This window comes from Nothobranchius furzeri, chromosome 17, assembly GCF_043380555.1.
Source record: "Nothobranchius furzeri strain GRZ-AD chromosome 17, NfurGRZ-RIMD1, whole genome shotgun sequence".
Lineage (NCBI taxonomy): Eukaryota > Metazoa > Chordata > Actinopteri > Cyprinodontiformes > Nothobranchiidae > Nothobranchius > Nothobranchius furzeri.
Genome location: NC_091757.1, coordinates 39911962 through 39936392, shown reverse-complemented (window position 1 = coordinate 39936392; position 24431 = coordinate 39911962). Strand labels below are relative to the sequence as shown.

General features: G+C 40.4%; 1 protein-coding gene across 2 annotated transcripts in view; it reads right to left on the bottom strand.

Moving 5' to 3' along the window:
• Positions 1-5616: 5616 nt before the first annotated feature.
• The window catches only part of pdlim2 (PDZ and LIM domain 2 (mystique)), a 59596-nt gene continuing 40781 nt past the window's right edge, over positions 5617-24431 (bottom strand). The window contains exons 7-10 of one of the 2 annotated variants that reach the window (XM_015972309.3): positions 12818-12936; positions 9677-9825; positions 6424-6529; positions 5617-6059 (exon numbers count right to left, since the gene is read on the bottom strand). In XM_015972309.3, the coding sequence (XP_015827795.3) occupies positions 5867-6059; positions 6424-6529; positions 9677-9825; positions 12818-12936 (567 nt within the window). In that variant the 3' untranslated portion in view covers positions 5617-5866. The remainder of the gene's footprint in view (positions 6060-6423; positions 6530-9676; positions 9826-12817; positions 12937-24431) is intronic. The other variant, XM_054731407.2, reaches the window with a different exon arrangement.

Sequence of the window (24431 nt, the reverse complement as noted above, 5' to 3'; positions counted from 1 at the left end):
CGAGATGCGGGAAAGTAAAATAAAGTTTTATTCTGTAAAAGTTTTTTAACAGTAGATATTTAAAATCAGATTTCAGCTCTGCTGTTTGGATGATCCATCATCAGAGTTGTTTGTCTCCTTGTTTTGAATGAGCCGTTTCCATCTACAACACAGGAAGGTCCCAGTTTGATTGTGGGCCTGGGCTGTGAGAGCAAACTGAAGTTATGAATGAATGCTGAAGGTCTCTTGTGTATTGTGCTGCAGAGCAGATCAAAGCCTCTTCATTCAATCAGCGGGAAGCAGAGGAAGCAAAGACTTTTATAGATAGCCTGCACTCCAATAAATTTTATATTGTTCCTGCTGAAGGATGCATGATAGTTCAGAGGAGTTTTATCTTGAAAATTCACAGCCTGCCGCCATATAGAGACAACTCCACAATAAGAGTGGCGATATTTTATTCTCAAAGAGAAAATATTAGACTTTGTTACATGCATGTGCAGCAGTAACCATGGTAACGTGGCAGAATGAAAATGAAGGTGTTTCTTGGTTTAAATAGGTTTGCTCCTCCAACAGAACATGCATTAATAGTTAAGTTGCACAAGATGTCTGCTTCCACAAACAAATGCTCAGATTTAGATGAACAGTCCTGCTCTGAAGCAATATTATTTTTCCCAAACCACAATAATTCTGATGCCATTTTTATTTAAGGAAAAATAAAAAAGAGTATTTTCCCCCTCTGAATGTATGAGTACGTGTTTGAAAAGTTCCCAAAATATAACACAGCATTCCTGTTTTAAAAGCGCTTTTCATACACGAGAGGCCTGGCAGGATGGAGACCGTGGCGATTCAAATCTGGAGAGCATTTCAAAATATGAGCCGTCGAAGCAGGAAAGCATTTGAAATGGGATTTTATGCAATTGGGCTTGACAAGTTTTCACCAACGTCGTCAAACTGCAGGCACCTCAAGTCATGCAAGCAGCCTGGAAATATAATAGTGCACTGTACTGTGACCCCCACAGCAGAGCCCCAGCTTGTTATTCCTGTATATGATACTGTATGCTGGAGCCGGCTCAGCGTGATTATTGAAAGAAAACACAAGGAGTAGATGGATGCCTGCTCAGTAATGAAACAGAGGGCTGTTTATCCAAGCTGTTAAATAAGGCTTCATGTACAACACCCCCCACCCTAACCTCACAGGGCCCAAAATCTCTCTCATCTGGAGAGCACAGTTTCCATTTTGAATGTCACGTCCCAAACTGCACATTACATCAAATTGTACTTAATGGCATCCAGACAAACTTTAAAGTCCGTCCAACATTTTCTCTCTATACACTCCTCACCCCTCCTCGCTCCTTATAGCCGAGCAAGCAATCTCTCCTTTCTCTGCTCCACATCTGGACTCCATTCCAGGTGGGGTACGGAGCGAGGAGAGAACACGGGGACGGAGAGGTGAAGAGCACAGAGGCTTGGAAGTGTGAAAACAAAAATTGAGACGCGGTGTTTATTTGATTTTGGTGGAAGTTGTGCACGTCTTTGACAGACATGACTAATGGAAGATCATGAAAGATCCACTGAGGGTGCAGAATGTTTACATTTCCTCCAAATCAGACAACTGAGCAGGAATACGTTGAGAAAAGCGTCCTAGTTATGGACAGAATGAGATTGAGGAAAAGTGTGGGATTGTGTTTCTGTGAGAGGATAAACAAAAGAAAAGATTGAGCCAGAGCACTTCCCCTGCTGCCAAGCTGTTTTCCTGAGAAGCCCACGACACCTAGTGGAGGAAGGAGCAGGGCCCTGCAGCATCTCAGCAAGTGGTAGAGCTGTTTTCTTTAGCTCTGCACTTTCAGCACTGTATTACACTGGGGCAACGATTGCGCAGGAGTTAAGTGCTCACCTCGTAGGTTCGTGCCCCGCTCAGTCTGTCACTATCGTTGTGTCCTTGGGCAAGACATTTAACCCACCTTGCCTTATGGTGGTGGTCGGAGGGACCGGTGGTGCCTGTGAACAGCAGACGCGCCTCTGTCAGTGTGCCCCAGGGCAGCTGTGGCTACATTGTGCCTTGGGGAGTTCCAGGACTCTAGAAGATATCAAATATGGGCCGTTTACCATACACTTGGCCGTATTGGTGGAGCTGTTTCTACACTTTGTTTAGCTTTATTTCTCAATTGCAAACTTTTACTGCCCTTGATAAGTGGCTGATAGCTTATAGAAATGTTATTTATGAAGCTGTAAACTTAATAAACCATTAATAAGTGTTTATTATGCATTAAGGGAGAGAAAGACAAAACTGAGTTATTGCAAAATAGTTAGCCTAACATTTTCATCTGTTAATTTAAAGTGAAAAAAAAACCATCCTCCCAATGTCTGATAAAGGGGATGATCATCGTGTTGTTCTTTACCACTCTACAATCCGGTTTGTTCCAGACGCTCCTTTTAAAACTCATCGCTCTGTATTCTTCTCTGAACTGGCCACCATTGTACTCCAGTTGTCCATTGGTTTATCCCTCATATAATCCTCATATGTTCTAGCATTTCTACTTGTGCACAAGAAAAGGCTGAAACAAAACTCCTTATAGAAATATTATATAATATTTCTCAAGTTCCAATTTTTTATGTGATTTTCATCCTTAGCTTCAGCTCTCACAAAGCATTATAAAATATGTGTGTGTTTCTAAGACCTAACCCCTTTATTGCCAGGTTTATTATCAAATCCAGAACTATGAAAAAATAAAAATAGTGTGTTTTGTCCAGAGGACCTGTTTTGGGGGTGAATTGTTGCTGCCTTGGAGTGTCACAAATGGGCCTAAACATAGTTTTTGTGTAATGTCATATCTTCTAAAAAAGCCAATTGTAATATTTCTGCACAAAAGTCCCAACTTTTTTACATGAATTATATCCTTGGTTTCATTCTTTTTGTTACAACCCAGGCATCCAGGGGACCTGGGGCAACATGGAGGACGAGTGACTCTGTGATAAAATCTAACAATTGTTTTATTTTAGGCATTCTTTTCTTTTACTTTTGTTTCTTTGTTTCCCCAAAGGTCACAACACAATAATGACAGTGGCACAGGAGTTAAGTGCTCGCTCCATAATCGGAAGGTTGCAGGTTAGATCGCCGCTCAGTCTAGTGGTGGCCAGAGGGACTGGTGGGGCCTGCGTACGGCAGTCTCGCCTCTGTCAGTGCACCCCAGGGCAACTGTGGCTATAATGTAGCTCATCACCACCAGTGTGTGTGAATGGGTGGATGACTGATTGTGTTGTAAAGTGCCTTGGGGGGTCCCAAGACCCTAGAAGGCACTATATCAAATAGAGGCCATTTAATTAATGAACTCAGACAGGTCTTTGCCCAATAATAAGCTTTAAACAAGAGAGCTCTGAAAGGACTCTCAAAGTACCACACCAAACAATACACCTCATCTTATCCTTAAACAGTCCTTTACACACACTAACAAAATATCAAAGTCTGAAATGGGAGACAGCAGGCCGGAGGAAAGGCAGCTCTGAACTGTTGCTCTTCTGGTGTGCTCCAGCAGGTCCTTTATGCAATCAGCATAATCAGCTGCATTGCCAGGTTTATAATAAAAACAAAAAGGTAAACACATTTTTTAAAAGTTTGTTTTGTGAGTTATGTCTCAATGGTTTGCTATATGGGTGAATGTTTAACACCTTGTGTCACAAACGGGCACAAAAATATTGATTTGCCTTTGTGTATGAAATGTGCTACATAAATAAAGCTGCCTTTTTATTTTTTCTAAGCAGTGCCAGTTATTGCTCAGCTATGCATGGGGACAATATACAACAGAAGACAATAAAACATAAGAAGTCTGTGACTGGTCTGGGAACCCAAACATAACAACAATAAAAGCTAATATTTATGCTTATTAAAAAATCTTTTCATGGAAGTCAATAGAAAAAAATAATGAATGCTATAAAACCCTTTCAGCATTTTATTAATTTTCCTAGAGACCGGGATCTTAACGATATATGCTGCGGTCATTCAGACTGATTAACATTCATCTATGGCTGCTAATAAAAATACCATAAGATTAATTCATGTGTTTGTAAATGTGTGATATTTTGTATATTTGTGTTATTGTATCATTTGTTTTATTATAAAGTCCCATTTTCTTCTCAGGCAACGGCTGTAAATGAGGAATTTGTCCTTAATCTGTTTTTTGTCTGGTTAAATTAAAGGTTAAAACAATCTAGAGTTATTATTAAACATCTCAGGCTAAGTTTCCACCTAATAAGTACTATAAACATTTCCTAACATAATTTTTACCATCTAATACTACACTATCACTGTATTATGAATATAAACTGATTTAAAGGTACTGGTGTTGTAAAGTGGTACATGGTTTTCTGGATGTGATAACTTAGATGGTATATCTAAACTATTGTTTTTTTAATTAAAAAATTGTTTTATTATTCAACAGTAAACGAATATTCGTGTCATTTGCTACAGGGCCAAATTGTGACAAAAAAGTTTAGTGTGTTACAATGCTGCCCTCTTCTGATAAGCAGGTAGTAATACACACTATTTGTACTTGAAAGCATGCCCAAATTAAAAGCTACTAACAGTTTTAAATGTTTAGTCTCAGCTGTAACTCACCACACCTTAATACTACAAACTACTTCTATCTTGGTACAATTATTACATATAAATGAATCGACCAATCAGCTTGCAGGTTAGTTTTGCTTTGAGAATGTTTTATGGAAAAGAAAAGTACAAGAAAAACCAAAATGTTACACAAAAATGCAATTAACACTTTTCTTCTATTTAATTCTGGTTTCTGAGTGACTACCATTCATAGAAATAGATGTCAATTAGGTTACTATAATCTGCTTGTACTTATATGAGCTGTGAAGATGTGATTTGAAGGAACAAAGCACTTTGTAATTGAATTAAAGACTGAAACGCATTTGAATTGGTCACAAATACCATCAACTACACCAAAATTAAGCTTCAGCTTGTGCAATTTTATTATATTCCAAATAAAATGTGAACATTAGGTTCATCTCTGAGTATTGCTGTAACCGGACACGTGCAGCATCATAAATTAATCTGACACTGACTGTCCTGTGCACACACCATATGATCTATAATATATATTTTTAACATTTCCATCACAAGAATATCAAAAAAAAACTTTTGCATACTGAAAATATATCAAGTCCCTCAAAAATCTACAAAACAGCCAATCTTTTTTCTTTTCTCCAAATTCTTACAACACAAACAGATGGTCTTTGGTCTGGATCTAGCAGAAAACTCATTTTGTCTCCAAACACTTGGCTCCCATCTTCCTTTTACTTTCTTGCTCAGGTACTCACACACTCACACGCACGCACACACTCACTCACTCACTCACACTCTCACTCACTCACACTCTCTCTCACTCACACTCTCTCTCACTCACACTCACACTCACACTCACTCACTCACACACTCACGCACACACTCACGCACGCACACAACCAAATAATGGGAAGGCATGCACACCTCTGCCTTTACAATCATGCACTCATATCCACTCACACAGCAGAACATGGCTAACACGGCATGCAGACGTGGTTAGATATTGGTCCCTTTGTGTCAACAGAAAAATCAAATGGTGATCTTCATCCCTGAAGTTGGTGGTGTTGATGTCTAATAATTGTTGCTGTTAACAGGCCTGTTGATCATGATGTACTGCAGAGGCTGCACCACAAAAACCAAAAAAGCCCCGTTCTTATAAAAGAATATGAAAGTATATCATAGTAGAGCAAATATGAATAAATGTGATCGGAAATGAATCTAAAGGTCTGCCCCGCTGTAGCATCCCAAAGTCAATAACCGAGTCAGACGGGGTGATGTTTCCACAGCACTCTTTAACCAGAGGAGGCCGGCTCATTGGCGGGGGGACACAGTGGCTTGGAGGGAGGTTTCTGGGCCCTGGTACCTCTCTTTGGCATGCTTCTCACAATACATGACATCTCCGACCCAAAAGTGACCTCTCATCTTCAGGTTGAGCCCACAATCTGAGCAGGTGTAGCACTCTGGGTGGAGGAAAGTGTCTTCCCTGATGCGCACCGCACATGTGCTGTGGAGACAAGCAAAGTCCGACACCAGATTAACACATAAATAGATCTGACAGGATAAATTCAAGTGACTATTTTAATCCAGACCATAACAAAAATGTCATAAAGAGTCATTTTATTTGTTGTTCTGTTCTTTTCCATTTACCCCACGCTTTAATTGATGCTTCGTTAGACTATTCTTTCTGGAGCTGGACATTAAAAGTTTTTAAAATCTATAAAAAGCAACACGTAATCTCCTGCAGTTGTCCATTTATTAACTACTGTTTCACACAAGGATGATTATGCTGTCGGACAAGTCAAACCAATGTACAAAAAACCTAGGCAGTCCACATTATCACACAGATCCAAGCCTCCAGTGAGACTTACAGAATTTTGTTGCCACACTTCTCACAGGTGTGGTGTTTGCTGACTCCTCCAGATGTCTGTTTAGGGGCGTTGGGGGAAAGCTTCCCTGGAAACTGCAAGGCTGCCTCTGGAAACACACCCAGAACACATGAGCTGCTAACGCAGATGTTCCCTTTCAGTGAATCCTGTCCTCCACTCATCACCCACAGGACACACCTCATGAAACACACAGCATCAGTCATTAACACATCATAAAAGAATGTCAGAACTCAACGGTTTTGTCAAAGCCATGAGGGAGAAGAACGACACTGGAGGGGTATTCCCTCCACCCAGAACAGGTAGAAACCAAAACTGATGTGAGGAAATCACACTCTTATTTTCCTTGATGCAAACTAGACAGGAGTGGAGTCGCAGCCAGTGAACAAGAGTAGGAGGGGATGTAAATGATGTTACTTGGACACAAAACGTGAGTCACCAATGCTTATTCTACAGAAATAATCTTTATCATTATTGAGTTAATATAATAAAACCCTCTTAACCTCTACAGATTTTTATTTAGATCATTTTGTGACATTATCATCGTCTTCAAATGAGACATATTACGACTTTCTAAGGTCATAATAGTTCTATTGTCAACAAAAACACATGAAGTTCTTTGAATAAAATCTCTACCATAAAGCAATTTCAGCTGTTTTAATCTCAACATTTTCAGTACCTTCCAGATTGAGCCATTTCAAGGCCACACCCACCCATCCCCTTTGCCCAGGCTGCTATTGACCCATTGCACCTACATCTACTGATCACGCGGTTAAACCAATATGATGATATTGGTTGGCAAAAGCATGTAAACCGTGAGCGCTAAAATTACTAAACAAAGGGAAAAGTTGTGCCCGGGATTGTTGTTGTTGTTTTTGTTGTTGTTGTTTTGCAATGTTTAGCATGGCTTCAACAGGTTCAAGCCCATTTCAGTTATCGGAATAAGTAGCACACCTAGGTGGGGCAACAGTGAATTACAAGTGTGTTGAACGGAGAGGAAAAGTGGCGACTGAGGTCGTTTTATGTCCAGTTTAGCCTGGTTTCTACTGGTTCAAGCCCAGTTCACCTGTGGGAAGACTTAGCACACCGAAGTTGGGCTCATAGAGAGCAGTGTTTGCTAAAGTTATGTGTTACCTAGCTTGTGAATGTTAGCTTATATTCTACCAGCTGCTGGTCACCAATGTAAACAAGTTGCCGACATTGCCAGAATTCACCCTGCTGGGTTTATAATAGGGATGTCCCGATCAGGTTCTTTGGCTCTCGAGTCCGAGTCATTTGATTTTGAGAATCTGCAGATACCGAGTCCCGATTCGATACTTTCGATACATAGAAAACAAATAAAGAAAGCAAAGAAACAGATCCAGAATGTCCCATATTTCTTATTAAATTTACTTTATTCTAACATTTAACAACTATGTTAACAAACAGATCACTTCTGTGAGATAGCTTGAACAATCAAGTAATTAATAACATTACTCCTTCACTTTTGAACTTTGTTGCAATTATAAAGAAGTCCAATACTAAAACAAATAGCAACTCAACATAAAAACCAGGCAGGGGTCTATTTTGCCTTGACCCTCAAAATGCCTTGATACGTCCCTGAGCATGGGACTGAGTTTTGAAGTTGATCTGAATTGTGTCAAATAGATAAATACTGCATGCAGATAAATGATTGCTTTATAAAGGTAAAAATGAGTAGTGGGATCAAACTACCTACATTTTATTTTTCAAGAGCTCTGTTTTGTTTTCTTGGTTTTTATTTACCTATTTTCGTGTTGTGTCCGCCTCGGATCTTCCTGCATCTCCTCTCAGTCCTACAGAAAACCTGCTGCCTGCTTCCTCCTTTTTCACCACACAAGTTACTTCTTAACTAAAAGGATCAAATGGATCTACTGACTGCTATAACAGTGGAGAGTGCACTGCCCGGCCGCACCAGTGACATGGAGTCACCGGACCAAGGGCGATGAGCGCTGCAGCGGCAGAGCGAGTCTATACGCATCAGGCTCGAATAAAAGACAGAAATTACTAGAGAGAAAATGAACGGACATGAACGATTGTGTGTTAATTATTTATTTTTTGGGTGTCACCACTTTGAAAATCTTGCTGTTTCAGTGTGGAGGACGCAGCTGCCTGGAGTGCATGAATAGCTCACAAGAACCCCTGCTACACTAGGGATCCGGACTTTTTAAAAATCAGCTTTGGTGTAAATGGAAACGCTGTTTACAACATAAAGTTATAAATCCAGAGGGGTGAATTTAGACAAAGACAGCAACATGTTTACATCGGTGAACAGCTGCAGAGAGAACGTAAGCTAACGTTGGTAAGCTAGTTAACATACCGCTCTCTATGAGCCCCGGCTAGATGCGCTACTTCTTCTGAAAACTGAACTGGGCAGGAACTAGTTGAAGGAATGCTGGAGGAGTTTTGTTTTTGTCTTGATCGCAAAAACAATTTCAGGCTCTACTTTTCCCTTTGTTTAGTACTCGTGTCGCTCACTGTTTACATGCTTTTGCCATCCAGCATGATGGACCCATGCGATTAGGTGACGTCAGTGCAAAGGGTCAATATCGGGATGGAACGCCCGATCCGAGTCTGAAACCACGTGATCGGGACATTCCTGGTTTATAACATTACATGATAAACAGCGTTTCACTTTACACTGGAGCTGATAAAAGAAAACTAAGAAAAGGTCTGGACCCCTTCTAGTTTTCTGCTGGTGGGGTCACCGGGTTGAGATGCTACTCTCACACCAGGATGAGACAAGATATCTCATAACAGCAACACTCATGATAAAAAAATAATGTAACTTTAACTAACTAATCCTACACTGGAACAGCATTATTATAATAAATAATGATCTTGCATTTCATTACAGTGGATGGTAATGCACATTCTCCTCAGTGAAATATAGGATTATCAATATGAACACATCACATTTATCATTTCAGGTCCATCACAGTCAGCCCCTGTCTTCCTCATAAAATATGTGAATGTTAATCTGAGTTTGTGACATCACAAATGGGGACTTTTTGAAACAGCTTGTTGTTGGTACATAAATCCTAAAACCAAACACTGACAGAAACTGGATGGATGGAATTTTTTCATGTTTGGAGTGCTTATAGAGGATGTAGATTCCCACAAGGCAGCACAAAATTCTGCAAAAGGTGAGATTTGCTACTTTAATAATTACTGAATTCAGTTGTTTGTGCCCCACCTTAGAGAACTAATTCACTCTAACCTTTCTCATCAGCCTCCAGAGCTTCTTGTAACGCTTTAAAGGCATTGGACTGACGAGGAGCAGCGCGGGACTCCTTGTTCTCCTGGATCATCTTGTACACCTCTGAATCTCTGTCGAACTTCTGCATGGCAAAGTCAGAACTGGAGCTACTGCAGAGAAGAATAGCGACACATTAGAGGTTCTTACATACAAGACTGCACAAAAGAAACAAAGAGCAGAAACCTTTTAAAACACTAAAGTAATATAATGAAAAGAAAGACCTAAAAGTCAAAATAATGATAACACAAAATTAAACATTAATTATATTAATGTTTAGGACAGCTTATGTGTCTAACGAAGCATGATTGCTGAACTTTCCACCTTGTTCTATAGTCTAAACCCACAAAAGGAAATGCAACATACACATATGCACGCACACGCACACACGCACACGCACACGCACACGCACACACACACACACACACACACACACTAACACTAACACACAACAAACTCTACAGCCATGGGTGTTCGTTCCTGTTGGTAGGAACCAGTTGGACGGGAATTCTACGGTTAACACAGGTGTGGTTGTCAACTCATCAGTCAGAATCTGTCAACTAGACCAGATGGACTGTCCCACCTGTTGTCCCTCACAGCAGGATGCTAGTTGTCAACACACACCTGCTGTGTGAAGAACTTACAAGTCAGTGACCTCATCAGTAGCACCGTGGTTTCTGCACACTCCCTTCACCCCATCAGGCAGCATGTTCAACTCAAATGTTACAAAACAACACGTTTACAACATAAAGGGCCTTTTTATTATAATTATTCCTTCATCAGACCCGAGGTCGGGAGTCTCGTCCGTCCCCAGCTCTGAAGTGTCACTCCTCTAGTTAGGACAATTAAACCCGAGTTTTCAATGCCAAACAACAACCGTTGAAACAGGTGACTGGTTTTGGTCTTGTTGATAAACAGCAAGGTCCAAATGACTCTATGAGGATGGATGGGTTGACTCGTGGTTCCATCTGCAGCAGCAACAACTTAAAAAAGTTTTTCAGATCAAAATATGAAACATCAAGAAAACACGTCTTCTATTCACCGCTCGAGGAAACATTGTGGCTCACGCATGATTTTTTAGCAAAAATCAAATATGTTCAGGAAGATTTCTAAGCTCCGTCCACTTAAAACACGAGAATGTAGTGAGATTTAGTCTGAACTGTATTTCAGCAGCAGAAGTCTGTTTCCCACTATAATCGGGCCTCAACAGGACAAAACAGAAAACAAATATGAGGGTGAAACAATATGCTCTCGGCCTTTCCTCTGCATCAAGGTTCAAATTGAAAACAGACTTCTGAAGCACAGCCTCCAAGTTTTCCACATGTACAACTCCACCCTCAGCTAGCTATTTCCCCCTTTTCCTCCCACGTTATTACATGCAGTCTCAAACAACTCAGACGTCTTTGACAAACAGGAAGAAAACTGTAGATCTGACAGTAAAGAAGGAGGCTAATTATTATATTTTAATCACCTATGAACTAATTGGGCGTTTGCTGAATATTTAATGAAGTTTTGTTTTTCAATCTGAAGGTATGCAGCTGTGTGAATTAGCTACAAGTGCAACAGATGTGTTTTTGGCTTCCATAGCAGCCCAGAGGGACCAAAGACAACCATCTAGTCAAAGCAGGGACTGAACATGAACGCAGTATGAACACATCTGAGATCTCAGAGCTAAATTATGAAACCTCCCGTACAACAATTAAAAACAACATCTGCTGAGAAATTTTACCTGGATGAGAAACTGATGACAAGACTCACCTCTGAATGGAAACAGTCACAAAACAAAGAGATGCTAAACTTCAGATGTGACAACGTTCTGTTGATTCTAATGTCAACCTCAAGAGGAAAAGAACAACAGCACACACACTTAAATACAGAACACACACCTCTATCTAAGCAGCCAGGGAGAAAAACAAGATTGTGACTGAAAGGTGTGCCCCGGGGCTTAAACTCATTGGCTACACAGCAAAAAGAGGCGGGCAAAAGGGTGTCACAGAGCTTCTTATTGGCTGGAGAAGAACAGGGACAGGCCTGCTGAGCGGGGTAGGGGCTCCAGACTGGGGGCCGATCAGGGGTGAAGTAACTGGTCTTTTTTGGGAATATAAGATTTGAGGATAAGACTACAGCTGCTGACACGTTTCTATTGCTGGCTGTAGTTAGTTACCCAATGGGGAAAAACTAGGGCCAAAGTCAATCATCCTCCATTATGAAAACACCAGCTTCTCCAGCAGGACCTATAGTCACAAAGTATTTCAAGATGACTGAACAAAAAAATATGTTGTTATTTCTATGAAGACAAAATAGTTTCCAAGCAAAGTCCAGAGGGCAGCATTAGCACACTGGAAGGCCACAAACTGATTCGTACTCAGTGACTCCAAAGAGCTGTTTGTGCAACCAAAGGTTAACAATCAACAGTGGTGAATTCACCAGCTAAACAACAAAATCACTGATTCAATCAACTTGATTCAATATGCATTTTAAACATGAATTAGAATGAAAAATACAAATAAAACAAAACATTTCCAAAAGATGCAACTATTTCTACTAAAATCTTTTATAATGGCCCAAAATCAACCTTTATCGCGCTAATATGGGTCATTTTTAACTACAGAGTGGAACATTTTCGATGATAATTTTTCTGAACCAATACCTCACACCCTATAATCTCCATTTTTATAAGCGACTTTCTCAAGTGCAACACAACCCTGAACCTTTCTTTGAAACGCTGCATGTGGGAACCCATCTAATCAAATTAACATTTATTTAGCTGAAGCCCCAGGGAGGTTCAAGGATGGGATGGGTGCGCCGTATTTGATTGCAGAATTCAAAACTGACAAAATCTGTTGATCACCTAATTTACTGGAAGTAAAACAAAGTGACACATTCCTTCGCTCTGCACACCTGACAGTTATTATATTGTGTATAAAGTTAATACTAATAAAGTCATTCTGCACTTCGTTTGTAACCCAATTCGTAGACATGAACATACTAGTGCTGAAAACCAAGTCATTAACAAGCTTTTGAAGAACTTTGTGACCTACTGAGCAGATTCACCAATCATTTAAATGAGGTGTTTTGGTGCAGTGGAGTAAAATCTGTATTTACCTGCGTCTGGGAGACATGGGTACGTCCTGGTCGATGGGGCTGTGAGGTGAGTAGCGTCCTGGTGGAGTTGGGGTCCTGCTGGACACAGAGTGATGTCTGAAGTTTGGGGGGAAGAACTCCTGAGAGGGAGAGGAAGACTCGTGATTAAGGAGAGTTTCATGAAATGACATACAAACCATTTAAAGTAGCAATTCAGAGATTTCCCCATTTCAGGAATTATGTATGACTTTTTAGAAATCCGCAAAAGCGATAGTCTTACCCTGTACTGTGATATAATCTAGGCCTAAGTCAATTTTGTTTTGCTAAACCCGCGCCCGTTATGTAGAGCCATATATAATTTAAATTAGGGATGGACAATATATAGGCATCAATATCAGTATTGGCCGATGTTAGTCATTTTTTAACACATCGGTATCGGTCTGATTAATAAAAACGGGCCGATATTAACAACCGATATTTTTTCCATCTGGTCTCCATTTGTTTACCTGTTTCGAGGAGGTAATTGTTTTGTCATATGAACAGTGAATGAAATCATCTCAGAACCATAAATATGTGTGTTATGTGTACATAATAACGTAAATTCAGCTTTAATAATTTTCATTCTATACAAATTCTGCTGATTTTAGAAGCATTAATGTCAGTATATATTGGTATCTGCAAATATCGGTTATCGGCCATAACAGTGATCTTAATATCGGTATCGGCCCAAAAATTTCTTATTGGTGCATCACTAATTTAAATTGAGCGCTGTTCAGCATTAGCCAATAGCGTTAGACCTTTATCTACATACAGATGTCAATCGCAGAGCATGTACAAGGTTTGTAGAAATACCTAGACCGACGCAGATTTGGCGACATTTCTTCTGGACAAGTAAGTCTTTAATATATATATTCCAAGCTCGGGTCCTCTACCAGAGGCCTGGGAGCCTGAGAGTTCTGCAGTATCATAGCTGTTCCTAGAACTGCACTTTTCTGGACTGAGATGTCTGATGTTCTTCCTGGGATCTGCTGTAGCCACTCCACCAGTTTGGAGGTTACTGCCCCAAGTGCCCCGATGTCCACGGGCACTACCGATGTCTTCACTCTCCAGGCTTTCTCAAGTTCTTCTTCGAGGCCCTGGTACTTCTCTAGTTTCTTATGTTCCTTTTTCCTGATGTTGCCATCACTCGGTATTGCCACATCAACCACAACTGCTGTCCTCTGTTTGTTCACCACCACAATGTCCGGTTGGTTTGGCATCACCTGTTTGTCAGTCTGGATCTGAAAGTCCCACAGGATCTTGGCTCGCTCGTTCTCTACCACCTTAGAAGGTGTTACCCACTTTGACCTTGGGGCTTCCAGCCACTTGGTTGTGGCATTCCATGTATGCTTTCTCTGCCAGCATCTTCAGACAGTAAGGACAACTACAAGCCCCTTGGTATCCCACAAGCAAATGGCAACCTCGACGAAGCCGCAAGGAAAGGAGCTACAGCCAAATACCTACAAAAACTAAGTCCTAAGAATTCAGCTGAATAAAAATATAGCACATGAAAAATAATTGTAAACTAGTGTGTTTTAGTTCTGTTGCCTGGCTAAGTGAGTATTCACGAACTACAGCTGTTGCTCCTACCTAAATCACGAAATTAAGGAGTGGGCATATGGTGCAATACACTTTTCAGCCTCTAGATGGTGGCCTCAGAGAAAAATACTTTGGATTTCTGCTTTAATTGTGATGCAAAGCAGCAGAAAACAGACCCAAGAGTCTGGAATTCAACATCTTCTGAATAATCTCTAGGCATGGAAAGGCAGATTTAAACGTCCTATTAAGAACGGTGAAAATGGAGAAAGACTACATGCCAATCAGAAGAAGTCATCCTGTTTAACTGAAACCTAAAAACATTTGTTTCAGGTTTGTGTTGCAAAAGCAGCACATGGCCATAGTTTCATTGTTTGATTCGACGAGTTTCTGTTGCACTAGTCACACCCAACTTTCTTCTGTTAAAACCCGGCTGTTTCAGTTAACTAGTCTCATTTAGAGTATTTTCCCTTCACTATTTGTTCTCACGAAATTATTAAAACGTAGAAAACATTCTATATAAAAAAGACTTGCTTGACATTGTTTGATTTGACTGAAGAGGGCGCCACACACCAACTGAACACAACCAGGCCCCAAACAAAAGCCTCAACACCGCTGGTTCACTGTTCCAGTAGTAAACCAAATCAGAAACAGATACTTGTATTATTACCTGTAAGAAGTGATTTATTTAACACCATGAGAACACGTAAGTGGGCTAATCGCGGAGATGACAAAAGCCACAAAGCACTGAGAACATTAAGGCCAAGTCTGCACGGTCTGTATATCATCAGAGACACATTTACTGTCAGGAATCCCACGAAAACGACGCTCATGGTGTTAAACCATGTCCACCTGTAGAGCTGACCACTTCCTGATCACAAAGACCAAACTCATCCACTTTCAAACCAGCAAGATGTTTACTAAAGGGACATGTTTGCGTCATGAGTTTGTAGACGACTCATGAACACATCTCTCACAGTGAGTTTTCTTCTTTCAGCCATCACCAGCTGGCATCAGCGCTACCCAGCCCATCCAAGAAAGGAACGGCTCCACCCGACTCTAACCAGTCTGAGGCTTGAGTCAGAGCTCACGCTGGAGCTCAGTGTCAACATAGTGGCATGGATAAAGTTAAATATTTGTGTCCAGTGCCAGCACCCGTTTCCAATTCAAAAACTCTTTAAACAACCTTTCTGTTCTCAATCAAGTCAAATTTTCCCCATCTTTTTCCTTAGCGAGTGGGCAGATTAGCAGGGAATGCCAGGAAGCCTTTGGCAGAAACGGCCATTGGGATGGCTCCCGGTGGTTTCTCCTCAGATAAACCTGCTACAATAACTCAAGGCTCATCAGATCATGCTTTTTATGTTAATGTTAAATGAACCTAAACCTAACCCTCACAGCATAGAAACTGAGATCTTCACCCACTCTCCTGCTGTGAAGCAATCTAAAGAGCATTTACACGAGGAAGATTTACGCTTTAGAGAGGAAAACCAAGAGAAGACCAATGCATCCGCACTAATACAAACCAATTGTGTCTTACATAAGTGTCTGGCTTCTGACAGACGATCTTCAGGCTTTCCAACTACACACGCCTTTGCAGATAGAAATCACAACTGTGATCTATTGGACTCAAGAGGAATGGAAGCAGTTGACAAAAACAACACAGAACAGGGAGAACAAGGTCCAACTCTGCAGAAATTAAACAAAGCTCCCATCAAAATGTTCTATTCTCTAAAGCCAGAGGTTCACCACAGCAGCCATGGCAAAGTTGGCATGAACTTCCACTGGAGTCTGATGAAAACTGATTATCGTTTCATTCCAAGTCATCAACTCATTATTCATTAATGCATTTGATAAACTGCAACATGTCAACAATGAACCAGCTGAGGGAGGGGCACAGGAAAAGTGAGGAAAGCCTTTTATTTTTCCTTGGATAGTAGCATGGACATAGATGGGAGAGAACACTGAAGGACATCAGCCAGTTTTCAGCGGTTGTTGCGGCTGCCAAGAGGAGGAAGCTCTGATTAAAGCTGCACTGAACTCTAATCAGGAGTTCATAGTCAACAGACCCAGGATCATTAGGGCAAGTCACTGGTATGCTGCACTGGGTTTAAGCTGCACATACAGTAAAACATGCATTTGGCATTCAGATTGAAGCATGTAAACCTGAAGCGTGTAAAACAGATTCAGTTTCTTTTTGTGTGTGTGTGTAATTAATAGTCATTTACCAGCAACATCAGAAATTAAATTAAAGCTGCAGTGCCGAATTTAGAAAACTAATTAGCTTACAACATTTTTCATGCTTCTGAACAATGTTTTAATATAGCATAGCTATAAAAATATTGTGGAGTTTAATAAAAACAAAAAAATTATAATTAAGTGGTTCTCTTGCATTTGTCTAAAACCCACTAATAACAGGCTTCGGACCATCCTATTGTTGGTCTCGGGTTAGGGTACCTTAACCCGAACTGCCACACTTCCCTGGGTCCTCCACTCATTACACACTCCTGTATTTAGTAACAAAACACCACTGGTGTGAGAGGTTCTCCGCTCAATAACATCAGAGAAGGAGAAACAGGCGGCTGCTACCACTTCAACTTTCGGACAAACTACCAGAGTCCCAAAAAGAAATACACCATTTGAAGTCACGGACATCCAAAGACGTTTGGACCTAGAAAACGGCGACTGGTGTTTAGCGCTATGTCGTTTCCTCCGGAAACACAGATTTCTGGTTCAGGCAGAGGGAAGATATCTGAGGGGGTGAGTGTTCACATTCAAAGCCTAACTTGTTTGCAGATTCATAACAGATTGAAACAAAAATGCCTATAATTTCTGAGCTTTCCAGAAGATGCCTGCAGTAAAGTATTTAGTTCAACTATGACAAATCGCAGAACTCTGAGATTTAATTGAGCAGATAGACTGGGTATTAATATACATGACTCAGTATGAAAATATTTTTTAAAAATACTTCACATATTTCTGTGCTTGAACTGATAAATTTCCAGCAGACATGTCTCTTTGGACTTATGCAAACAAGTAACATGTCCCACTGTGGGACTAAATATTGCAGCAAAATACACAGTGACCCTAATCATGGCTCGACAGCATAGGCTCCACACTATAAGGACCTATCTAAACGCCAAACTGAAGGACTTGTACAATTGTAGCGTGTCTAAAGTGACCATTAACTTGAAGACTCTGATAACACAACCTTGTCACTCACTGAAGGGCCACCTCAGCTTAAAAGTATGTTATTAAGGAAGAAACTGATTTGGAGCCAGCTTACACCGAACACCCAGAGTTTGGAATAAAAATTTCCAACCAGTCGTTTCCACCTCCAGCTCGCCACCATCCTGCATTAATTGTAGCTCAGAGAAAAAAAGTCAGGACTCTGATTCACTTTGTTTTCAGCCTTCGGGACATTAATGCAGAAGGTTAGATTGGCTATTAACAGCAGCTTCCTGTCAGCAACTACAGGGTTCATTTAACTTTAAACAGAATGCTTCGCACATAACTTTGTTTTCCCATCAGCTCAGGAACAAGAAGACAGATGTTATGTTAATTTGTCAAACAACTCTAGAAAAGAATGAGGTCAGTGGAAATGTCTGGCTTTACAAATCTCACATCTGACTTCTCACGGCTTTTGTGGGTATTTTAGATGTTAGAATGACACCTTTTGACTTAGTATCAAATTTAACCTCAACACGCAAGAACAGCTTTGTGAGTGTCTTGTTTGGTTACATTATCAACTTTGATTACTGCACATAACAACCAATTAAAAAAAAGCAAGACTGATGGAATCAGTTTTTCAAAAATAACTCTGCTAAGTGATCATTTTATACTAAATTAAATACAATTTTACATTTACAACATCACAATTATTGAAAGGACCTTTTTAGTGAACTATTTTTTTAATTAATAATTTGGTCCCTCTGCACACTTTACAGGGTATTTGTTACATGCTACTATGACCATATATGCAGATGACACCACATTATTTGCACCTGCACAAACAGAAAGCCAACTAAATTATGACTTAATTAAGGAGTTTGCCTCAGTCACACTGTGGATTGTAGCCAACAAATTAGTTCTCAATGAAGAAAAAAAAAACTAAATGTATGATAGTTGGATTGAAACACACATTGAAATGACACCAAGTGTACATTTAAAGCTGCAATAGCAAATTTAGAAAACAAGTTAGTTTGAAACATTTTTCCCATGCCTCTAAACAACCTTCTAACATTGTATAGCTATAATTATATTATGGAGATTGAAAAAAAGAAGATTAAACAATTAACAAAGTGGTTCATCAACACATTTTGGACTGATAGCAACTAGTGGCCCATCTACTCATCCGTTTGCCAAACCACCGCACCTGGGCCCTCCATTCATTGTGCACTTGTGTATTTAGAAAAAGAACACCACTGGTGTGAGATGTTCTCCACTCAATAATATCAGAGAAGGAGAAACAGCCGGCTGCTACCACTTCAACTTAACTACCAGAGTCCCAAAAAGAAATACATCATTTAAAATCATGAACAACAAAAGATTTTTGGACCTAGAAAATGGTGAATGGTGTTTAGCACTTTCTTGTTTACACAGAATTTTGATGCAAAACACGTAATGGTGGAGATGGGAGCTAATGTGGTTATTAGTAAATAAATAGATAAAATCCTGGACTTAAATGTCCATCTTTGTATTAGATTTATCTTTTCTAATGTTAAATCACCAGTGAAAAACTGTGATCCTCTAACAGTGTTGACAATGGTGCTTTTTCTGTGGTGTTTATAGCAAAACACATCACAAACATTTAATGCCGACTCATAAAGATGTCACACAATAAAAAGACAAGTGTCTTCTTTAGCTGCATTTCAACAGGCTGCTGTGGTGATGAGCTTCCCTTCTTTCTGAATGTATTTATTTGGTAGGAAATGTAAAGTAGGACAAGCCACATTTCACTTTTCTGTCTCTACATGTGACAGTACTTTACATCTGATTTTAACCAAAAAATTGTGTTTCAGATTTAAGAAACAAACAAGTAATAAAGGCAAGCTGTAATGGCAGCTGTTTGAGATCAAGATCAATGGGAGACATTGGGGACAGCGCCAGCAGATGAGTCTTCAGTCTGGCTCCAAGTAAGCCACTCTGCATCATCATTACCACCCTGCAGCTCCAATTACAGGGCATCGGTTAGCAGTACATAGGTGGGATGCCTACAGCAGCTTGTACTCTGGGAACCCTGGTGGAGCTGTGAGATGGTGCCACAACTGTTCATCCTGCCCTCACTACAGACATGAGTGCTATAAAGTTATGAGTAATAAATACCATGGTCTGACTGATAATCAGAGCAGTGTATAGTGGTTCCCATCAATGTCCAAAGGTTAAAGGTCATGAGAAAAAAACAGTTACCTAATACTAATACCTAACAGAAAAATATCCAACATAAGAATGAAATGTGTGACATTAACCCTTTCACAGCTCCATTCTGCAACAGAAACTCAACACTGTGGTGTTATATTCAAAAAAAGAAAAAACAACATAATGTGACTGGAACAGTTTGTGCTGATGGGCGTACAATAGCCAACTCTACCAGACTCATCAGTACTGTGTGTGCTGTGTCAGCAGGCAGAATTATCCTGTTTCATCTATGGTAATGTCCATAATGGTAGAAGGGGGTCTTTTCCACCTGGATACAGAAGAGTCAATGCAACCATTGCTTTTCTATTTGCAGTTTCTCAGGTGCTAACTTTAGCCGGCTTTGTGAAGAAACCAGATGCTAAAAGCTGGATAATACTAGCGCCAGACCCTGCTGAGCCAGACTAAATACATAATAAACACAGCTTCAATAAAAGCTCATTGGAAGGATGATCCAGGCTCTGTTACTCTACATGAGTAGGTGATACATGTAATATAACTACACTGCCCACAGAATATTGTTTTGTTATCATAACACATGGCTTATTTCATTATTGCGCATTAGCTGTGTCATATTGGAGAGCACAGAAAGCTCTGAAAGAACAACTCAACCCTCTCCAGTCCTCTGATGCATTCTGACTGCAGTACAGTGTTCAATAACAGGGATAAAGCATGGCAGAATGTTGGGCTGAAAGAACCATTACCTCCTTCTCTCCACATTCATTCACAACAGTCACACACAATCAGACTGGAACAGATATAAAACATATGTACAAGGCTTGGAGGTCGAATGAACAGTAGAGAAGAAGACAACAGGGTAACCAAACATGCAGTAATTCCTTCCACTGTCGGATACAGTAGAGCTCCTTTTAAACTCAAAACCATAATTTAATTTCCAATTTCCAAAGTGTTTTTGCAACAGTCAACCAATCAGTGGCTCTTACGATTGCCCAAGAAAAACGCTCCAAACCATGTCTGCCATCAAGAACACGACAATTACTCAGTCCTGTAGTTTTATTTTTAACGTGTATTAAATGATTCTCAAAGCTCCGTATAGTAAATCAAATCCTAGGTGGTCTGCTGGAAGCATTCACACTGCCACCAAAACACAGAGAATCAATGAGGGATAAATGTAGCTCTGAGGGTTTATTTACAGATGGATGGGGCCTCCAGCAACTATTTATTTTCACCTCCAATACATTTCAGTGAATATCTTAAGCTGGTGCAACACAATCAAGCTCATTAAACATCTGGAACTCGTTCAACGCTAACGATGACTGGACTTAATGAGTCTTTCACACTTCATGGTCTTCATGGTCGGAAAACTAACTTGATGTAAATGAACAGGAAGGTTCGGGTGTACCAAAAATAATATATTGTGAGGATTGCAAATTTCTGCTGAGGACAATTATGTATTTTGTTATTTTTACATTTTCTGTATTATTAGTACGAGTAGATTGTTCCCAGTATGGGTTGGATTTCACCAATTTGACTTTGCTCTGATTTCAGTTAAAGGCCAAGTTCAATGAGAAACAGTTTTTTGCTTGTTATTTTTCAAATTTGATTGGTCACTCTTAGTTTAACATGCAGGCTGAATGTGGAAACAGTCTTCTACCCCTTTCTCCTGCATTAGCCGCTGATAGAAAATAGACTGGGAAACGCTTGGATTAGAAAAGTCAGACAACTCTACGTCACATTGCTAAATTAGCATTCAGACTCACCCATCTTGGCTTGTGACGGGAAAGGCTGTTGTTGATTAAGCATCCAGGTGACAGCAGAACATGTCATGGCTAGTAGAAGTTAACCATTAGCATTAGCGACCTCACAACACGGTGAAGCTCAATGGGTGTTTCTTAATGTCAAGGAACCTCACCTTGATGTATTGGTCCCGCCCTGGTTGCCTAGAAGATATGTCATCAGGAACCTCCAAGGCGTGTCCCAATGTATATGTTCTACCGAGGAGTCTGTTCTCCATTTGTTAGCCGCTTAGCTAGCGGAACAAGGATACACAGGAGGAGTCTTGTAGCATAGCCTTGGTCAAAAAAACATCCATGTTGCAGAGCGACTGGAGTCAGTGGTAGAGTGATCATCATGTTAGCCAATCAGAGGCGAGATGTCCATAAATCAGAAAATAAAATTCCAAATCATGCCGTTTTCTGCTCACGTCTGCTCTTGCTCACTTCTACTTCCTGGAGAACCAGAGCTCTTTCACACATAAATTGACTCACAGGGCATTCATTTATACTAAAGAACACTGAAAATGTGTTTAAAAAACAAGTGAACTTGGTCTTTAACTTGAGACTGACCAAGATAAGGCCAACATCTTAAGTTACGACCCTCAAAAAAAAAAAAATCTTGATATTTGGACCCAAAGAACAAAAAAGCAGATATACAGTACAGGCCAAAGGTTTGGACACACCTTCTCATTCAATGGGTTTTCTTAATTTTCATGACCATGACCAGTTACAAAGGAGTCAACAAGTGCTAAACACTTTTGGGAACTCCTTCAAGACTGTTGGAAAACCATTTCAGGTGACTACCTCTTGAAGCTCATCAAGAGAATGCCAAGAGTGTGCAAAGTGGTAATCAGAGCAAAGGGTGGCTATTTTGAAATAAATTGAATATAAAACATGTTTTCGGTTATTTCATTTTTTTGGTTAAGTACATAACTCCACATGTGTTCATTCGTAGTTTTGATGCCTTCAGTGAGAATCTACCAATTGATGGTCATGAAAATAAAGACAACACATTGAATGAGACTGGTGTGTCCAAACTTTTGACCTGTACTGTACATAGCGAGAAGGTGTTTTCACCATTAGGTGGCCTAGCTCAACCAGACATTAAAAGGTGAGGAGCTTCATCGTTTGCAGGGAGGGCTCAGAGTGCTGATCCTTCACATCAAAAGATGCCAGCTGAGGTGGTTCAGTCAGATCATTAGATTGTCTCATGGTCATCTGCCTCTGGAGGTTTGCCAGGCACATCCTACTGGGAGGAGACAGCAGAACTTGATGGAGGGATTATATATCTTGTCTGGCCTGGGAACACCTTGGGACTCCTCAGGGAAAGCTGGAAAGAGCCACTCAGGAAAGGAATGTCTGGGTATTCCTACTAGATTTGTTATTTTGACATTCTGACTTTGGATAAGCAGCTGAAAAGTAATTATTTAAAAGAATTATCATAATCTGCAATCTGTATGAAATTATCCAAATGTGTCAAAATCTACCAGTTTCATTACGACTGATTACAGGCCTCTCACCCAGACAGTCTATTTTTGTACCAACATCCTATATGTATCGGCAGACTTTACATTTATAGTCTCTGTTGGAGAATTATTCTAGTTTCAACTACAGATGACATGTTTTCTACCAACTCTGATTTATGACAAACAAATGGTGCCATAGAAACCATTAATCTTATACGTTGGTGTAGTCGGAGGTAAAACTAGGCCAATTTAAGCTAACAGGTTTATTTTGGTTGGCACACACCTTGTCAGTTACTAATGTTGCTGACTTGGGAACGACATCTAGAACGATGGCATACCACTCAGCCCCTTTCATAAACAGCACCAACTAACAAAATGGGTCCATCTCACTGGGCCAACATTCCTCCATAAAACACACAGGGCCAGTGGTCGGAGGCCTGCAAAGCACAGGCAATCAAAAGTCCCCTAGTCTGCGTTTCCACTCCTGGGGAAAGAAAAACACGCAGGCTGATCCATCAGTGGGGATGAGGCGAGGCATGCTGCCCATGGAGTGGCCACAATGGACCCGAGCTTAACGGCTAGCAGTCCACGTGAAAAGGCCACACACTGGCTAGTCACAGAGCTCAGTGTGCACAGAAGAAGAAAACAGCTCCCCGCTAAAGCCACAGCGAGCAGTACTCCCCGGACACTGGCTCAGCTTAGGCCAGCACCAACATGCCAAACCAAACAGGAAGAGCAGTCATAGCAGCACTGAAATAGTGCATCATTCAGAGTCACCATCATCACCACCAACTATAAGATATGCACGTGTTTGTCAAGTGCTGTTTGAGGAGTCATCAAAAGTGAGGTATAATGAGTTTCAAAGGTAAACGTTCTACCAACTATATGTTTTAACCAAAGCTACTTAATATAAAGCTTCATATATCAACTTCATTAAAAAATAAAACCTTTTTTCTATTTGTGCATGCCAAGTTTTTACTCAAGCTCTAAAGCAATGACCACAGTTTTGCTCCACATCTTTAAAAACTGAAGACTTTTGCAGAGAATAGTGAACAAAAATGTGCAGATAGAGGATGAATGGAGAGATCCTGATTAGCTTAATGACACATTTCACAAACAAAACCATTAAGCAGAATAAAACGTTGGGACAAAAGGTCCAAAAAGCATGTTTTAATTGGACAAAGAGGCCATTGTGTAGAAAAATACTTGTGCAGGAACGTTTGTGTCTCATTAGACAACCCTCAGTACCCTCAAAATGATGCGTTACAAAGACAGACAGGGAGCTTGGTTATGATAAGGGATGGTCAGGTCTCATGAAAAGTAGTCTTGTTTTGGTTGTGTTCACTGCAATAGAGATCTTGTTGTGGCTACTTCTGGATGATATAAACAAATGCTCTGAGTCGTGACAGTGGCCAGGTACATCAGATACAATCTTGTGCCCAGCTT